At 34.7% G+C, this 6406-nt stretch overlaps 2 protein-coding genes across 2 annotated transcripts; one reads left to right on the top strand and one right to left on the bottom strand.

Moving 5' to 3' along the window:
• Nucleotides 1–1320: 1320 nt before the first annotated feature.
• Nucleotides 1321–4787, bottom strand: LOC106711389 (snRNA-activating protein complex subunit 3). Its single transcript, XM_014503694.2, has 6 exons — nucleotides 4304–4787; nucleotides 3363–3579; nucleotides 2617–2721; nucleotides 2121–2273; nucleotides 1751–1936; nucleotides 1321–1641 (listed from the first exon to the last, which is right to left on the bottom strand). Exons 1-6 carry the CDS (start codon nucleotides 4648–4650, stop codon nucleotides 1321–1323), a joined length of 1329 nt encoding a protein of 442 aa, XP_014359180.2. The 5' UTR covers nucleotides 4651–4787.
• Nucleotides 4788–5313: 526 nt separating this feature from the next.
• Nucleotides 5314–6154, top strand: LOC106711494 (immediate early response 3-interacting protein 1). Its single transcript, XM_014503813.2, has 3 exons — nucleotides 5314–5480; nucleotides 5653–5754; nucleotides 6007–6154. Exons 1-3 carry the CDS (start codon nucleotides 5393–5395, stop codon nucleotides 6060–6062), a joined length of 246 nt encoding a protein of 81 aa, XP_014359299.1. The 5' UTR covers nucleotides 5314–5392; the 3' UTR covers nucleotides 6063–6154.
• The last annotated feature ends 252 nt before the right edge of the window (nucleotides 6155–6406 follow it).

Genomic DNA, 6406 nt, shown 5'->3' with positions numbered 1-6406 from the left:
CTCCAGCAATTTATTTCAATCAAAATAATGATTTTCTTTGGTATTTTCGCGTGAAAATACTTTCTAATTACAGAGGTTAGCAAAGGTATTTGGAATTCTTCAGCTATCGCTATCTGGCGAGGCTTTATGCACGAGATAACAAACGCAGAGCAAAGATTCATTCCTTCGGTATGTGACCCAGATAGACTATATTTTTTAACTAAAATATATAACTTATATGTATTTTATAACATCTGAAGTCATTTAGTTATGCATTATTCTGTCGAAAAAAACGATGCTAGTGATGATGTAATATTTTAAAGATATTGACTTTGTTACACTTGTATGCATATAATAGTGAAATGACGTTCAGAGATATTTAAAATAATTATACAAGATCAACAATATCCTCTACCATCTGTCCTCTGCACTGTCCATGAAAGGTTCGCAACGAATATGAAACTGTCCCAAAAAAACTATCCTAAAAATCAATTCAAATCAAAGAAAATAGGGAAAATTTTGTTAGTCGATAAAAAAATCTTAAGACTTTATGCACATGGCAACCCTAATCCTGACATGCATTCTTATCGAACGCCCCGAAAATGAAGATGGAACGCTTCTCTGACAGCTGAAATTATTTAATCTGTATAACCTGGAAAAGCGCGCGTTGCACAGACTAAAAATAAACTGCAGTTTATGTTTACACAGATAACCTAGTTTGTGAGATTGGAACATAAGCAGACCGGATGACGACTTATCTTTGGTTTAATTAGGTTTTTGACAATGATCGAGATGATCTGATCTTGGCTTATCGATGATAACAGAAAACAGACAGCCGGATATTTAGACGTCCATCGAACATCAATTTTTTCGGTCCATATTATAAAAATATGCATAGGTATTAGAATGCCGGCATCGCCTCAGCAGTTCCTCTGTCTTATAAAAAAAAATCTCCAAACATTGTATAACTTTTTGAGTAAAATCTTAAAGTTAAAGGTATTAATAGTGTTTTAGTTGAATTTCTCTGTAGTGGCATGGTGTACATGTCATGTCTCGCGCAGACTTGCAGTAGGTAACTATCATTCCACCAGATTTATGTTAGCTGTGAATACATTCTTCTATTTTAAAAAAAAACGCTCAAAAAATATTGCTGTAACTTTTCTGACAGGCGAGTTTATTTTTCTTGTTAAAAATGTACCTTCTCCTTTACCCTTTTTAAATTTCTTGTAGTTTTGCGTAAATTGCTGAGTGTTTCCGTCGAGTTATTTTTATGGCATGTCAAAATATAATGTAATATGGTTGAAATAATAAAACAATAGAAACAAAAAAAAAAACAATTTATTAACCGAGCGGTTTCAAAGTATTTATCTCGTTGCCTCTATAAGAATACGCCTTGAATTGTCCTATCTTCTTGCCGTCGATGTAGAGATACAACATGAAGCAGGTGTCACAGAAGAAGGCGGGATCGAAGGGCACCCGAGGACATCCGACCACCACCCACTTGGCGCCGAACTCCGCGCAGGTGGTGCAGTACACGGTCTGGTGCTGCAGCACTGCCGTGTGTCGGGGCAGCTGGTGCGCCATCACCAGCTCCCGCGGACCCAGCAGCCGCACCTCGGAGAACGTGAACAGGTGCTCGCAGTTGCCCTGGTGGATGTACACCTGCAGACATTACAGGAAACCCTGCTTCAGTCTAACAAAATCCTTTTAGAAAGATGAATCGAGTATTTCTGTGACACATGCAGCGTGACTTGCTGATGGTGAGGCTGACCTCTGGATGTCCGAGACGTATGACGAGGTCCTGAAGGCGCACGAGGTGCATGTCCAGCTTGGGGAAGTCGCCCATACCGCGGCGCAGCGCCCACGTGCGGATGGGCTCCGTGTAGTCCACGCGGCCCTCGCGTGAGTCCACGTAGAATACATTGTTTATGAACATGAACCCCGATGGAAACAATTCCTGGAACAAAAATACGGTTCAAAAATATTAAATGAGATATCTTTAACAAAGAATTTATTACATTCCAGTTGTCCTAAACAAACTAAAAGTGCTTAATTACTGAAATGTTATTTAAAGGAGAGTGAAGTTAAAAGAGAGAGTAATAGAAACGTAAAGCACATTGATAAAAAACAAATGTTGTCACCTTGGCGGTGGTGTGCGGCAAGTCTGTGGGGTTTGCGGAGACGTCGACGCGCACGTCCACGTCATTGGCGCACACGATGCGCTCGCGCAGCGCCGACAGCCGGCTCTCACCACACAACACCACGTCACATGTGAACACTGAGTGACGGGAGTTCTGCACAACAACAATACTTATTATATTCTAACCAAATGATCCGAGTGAATGTCACATGCTCCACAAAACACCTGACAGAAGTAATCTATTCATCGAGGGTTTAAGAAACTGAGAAATAAACTAAACGATTTATCTGAGAAGATTGACACTAATATTATAAAGAGGAAAGATTTGTACTTTTGTACCTTCTTTAACTATATAAAATACTACACAAACCCTGAGTAGGCTACACTTAATATCCGAAATGATGGAAAATAGCCGATGCATGCAAACATATAGGTTTTTTTTTCTCTGAACATGAAAGAAATGGTTTTAAATAATAGTAAATTACAAAGTTACTCACATTTCTTTCTTTGCCACACATAAAAGGTCTATAAAAGCGCACTCTGTACAGTATGTCTTTGCCTGGTTCAAGTGGGGTTCCATTTTTCTCTGCATCATCCTCATCCTGAAAATATTATGCACCATAAATATACTACATTTTGGAACATACAGATTAAACTCCTTATACCTAGTGGAAAGGGACATAACCCAACTTTCTCTTATTCAATTTCATGTACAATACTCTGGGAAATTTAATAATTAATAACTTTTTTCCGAGGAAGTGTTCAGAATAGGTAGTGTATAGTTGGGACATTAGGTAGAAAAGTGCTGTGATGCAAATTACAAATTACAATATCAAAAACCATTTAAACTCCTTCAAAGGTGTAGAAAAAAGAAGGCGCCATAGAAACCTCGCCCATGGCGATATTAAAGAGAAATATTTATTCAACCTGTCTGATACTGAAAGTGAACTCTTATTGAGAGTTGGTGGCACTGAATGTGTTATACATCCTAGTCTTACTAATATTATAAATGCAAATGTTTAGATGGATGGATGAATGTTTGTTACAAGGTATCTCCGAAACAGCTCAATGGATCTTGATGAAATTTTGCACAGGTAACATAGTCTGGAAGAATACATAGGCTACTTATCATGTTTTTTTTTTAATTCCGCCTGTACGGAGTTGCGGTTCGTCACCTAGTTGTATTATAACATTTCAACTGTACCAAAGTAAACCTTTTAATATTACACACAGTAAATCCTACCTCAGTTGTAAGTGGCAGCAATCTCATCCCCCTGTACTTCAACTTCTTCACAAACAAGTTTGTCTTGTCTTTCTCCACACGTAACTTAAACTTGTTGACAATATTAAGTTGGTTACCCTCTTCATAAACTTTATCATCTTTTTTAGGAGGCAGAATACCTAATGCTGGGACATTTGTGTCCATTGTAAGTTCCTTACCAGTTCTTAGATGATTGGGACTAAAAAAAATATTTTTTAACTTCAGTAAACTAATATCAGATATACAAAATACAATTTTATTGGTAATAGATAAAATATATGAAATATCTATATATATAAAAGAAAGTCGTGTTAGTTACACTATTTATAACTCAAGAACAGCTGAATCGATTTGACTGAAAATTGGTGGGCAGGTAGCATATAACCAGGAAACGGACATAGGATAATTTTTACCCCGTTTTCTATTTTTCATTCCGCGCGGACGGAGTCGCGGGTTAATCTAGTAGTTTATAAAAGTTAAAGTTATGCAGCCAATCATATGATAATAAAATGTCAATATAAACAAAGATCTGAAACTATGAGTAAAAATTCCAGTTTCATAAATAAAATTTTTAAAGTGATTAAAAAAATGATTTTTTGCAAAAATATGATTGAATTTTTGTTACAGTAACGTTTTCGAGCCACCTGTAAGTTTTATGACAATGGTTTATTTTACAAAAAGGTGTAGTTTATGAAACAAAAACCATGTTTGCAATACGAATAATATCTATGTAGGACTTTTTGAGGTATTTAAAGAAATTTAAAATAATATGCAAACCTTACAACCCTCTAGCGGCCAAACGAAACAATATATGACAGAGGTAAGTTAGGTCAAATTGTCATATTTTCGGTCAAGGAATCTGTGGTACTTTATTGTACATGTATTTTCCGGACACCTGTATAGTATGTATACTGAATACATACCTGCAGTATTTGGCAAGCTTGCCAAATTCTTCTTCACTCAATCCACCTCCAACGTAATCTCTGATCTTCTGATCTTGATACTGCTCTAAGAGATCTTTCGATTCAGGACGCCCACAAATAGGTAGGGAACTAAATGCTTCTGGAAGATTCTTCGTAATTATTGGTGCTGTCACCACATTGCCTTTGACTGGATAAAATTTTGGCCCTATATCTGGCGCGTACATATTAACTTCTTTGACTTCATCTTGGGTCATTTTACTATGATTCGAGTTCTGAGTAGCATCTAATGAGACAGGTACAGTTATAGGGCACTTTAATATAGTAAACGATTTTTCTTCACCTTCCATTTCTTGTGCTACACTCAGCTGGAGAAAGCAGAACCACAACGAAAATTTTGTTTAAAAAATAATTATAATTACAGTCAAACTACAATAAATATATAAATTGGCTAACGGGTTAAACAACAATAATGATAACGATGGAGTCCAGTACTAATTAAAAGAAGAAGAACAATGAGCAATGACTCTATATTTGTATGCTAACGCTAAAACGATCAATAATTAAAACCAATCAATGGTTTGAGTTTGATTTCATTTACAAAGAGGATAAAACCACTACGTTTATTTGAATTTGTGATTTATTTGAACTATGTTTTGAACATGAGCGAGTTTATCACGTGACACTTCTTAAATCACCATTGACATTGACAGCTGAGTTGACTTGAGACCATGTGTTCGTTTCGTCCTATCAATTCGGCTTTTCATATTTTGCATAGATCCTCGCCACCTATTATAAAGCGTTAAAAAATTAAAACACAAAGAATTATAATAGACATGATTGAATAATTTAATAGATTTTTCAGTGAAATCCGGTTCTACAATGGTTACAGTTATGGGCGTGAATTGAATTATTGTTATTTATTTTCAGTGAGTTGTCACTTGTCAATTTTTGTCTATGATCTGTCAGATTGAGTTTGACATTATGTTTGATTTGTGTCATATCGTATATCGTTAAAACAGTTTGTAATGTTTCTTGAATTTGTTTAAATTAATAACCAATAATCACTTGCGAAATACATTTATAATCAAAATGCTAACCCTGTGGAATTTATTTGAGGCTTCTTTGCTTTGCCTCAATGCAGTTTGTGTCCTTCACGAAGAAAGGTTTATGCAAAAGAGTAAGTAGTCACCCGAAGAGGTTATAAGGTTGAACGTTGAATACTACGTTAATGTTTAATATTTAAACGCCAAAAATGTAACTAAAGATGTCTTTGATTATGGAGTCTTTGAGAGCAATCTCAAATCAGGCTTTTTCTTCACCACCTTAAAAAAACATGTACTTTGTTTCAGTGGGATGGGGTGCAAATGTCTCTGAACAAGGCTTCGTGGATCAGTCGTCCATGAAATTCCAAATTTTAAACCTTGTGCGATCCATAAGAACAGTGACAAGGAGTAAGTATATATTTTTTTATTCATTGCAGAAAAAAGGTTAAACAAAAAAAGTGACTGGCTCTAAAAGTTCATGACATTTATCTAATATTTTTATCTTGCTCAGCACATCGTAAATTTGGATGGATGTAGAAGAAAAAACAATATTATATGCCTCTTTTAAGTAATTTTTAATATTTGGATACATTGTATTATCATCAAAGTTATCATCTCATCTCCTTTATCAATGTATTAATTACTTTTGTTTTGTTTCAGTACCACTGATTATTTTAAATATACTTACAATTATATTTAAATTGCTGTTTGGGTAGTAATACAAAGAAATTTAAAAAGGAACTCAACAAAGAAATAGCAATATAATTTTTTGGTGAACATGTCTTGGTACCAATGTGTCAGAATTAACAATATCCATATTTTATTTTTTAAATATTAAGTTTATTTAACATTTTTAAGCATCAATGGATATTGTATATTTTGTATGTTTATTAAAACTTCAAAAAAATAATGTGATTTTCTTTATGTATTTTAGCAATATCACTGTATAATCTATATATCTGTATATCAATTTATACATCAATACCACAGCTCAAAAAAGACTTTTATTATAATATATTAAGACAAATGAGGTAATGATCGCCTTATGTTACTCTTTTAA

Source organism: Papilio machaon, chromosome 20 (genome assembly GCF_912999745.1).
Source record: "Papilio machaon chromosome 20, ilPapMach1.1, whole genome shotgun sequence".
Taxonomy (NCBI): Eukaryota; Metazoa; Arthropoda; class Insecta; order Lepidoptera; family Papilionidae; genus Papilio; species Papilio machaon.
The sequence above is the reverse complement of the archived record's forward strand: the minus strand, read 5'-3'. Positions and strand labels throughout refer to the sequence as shown.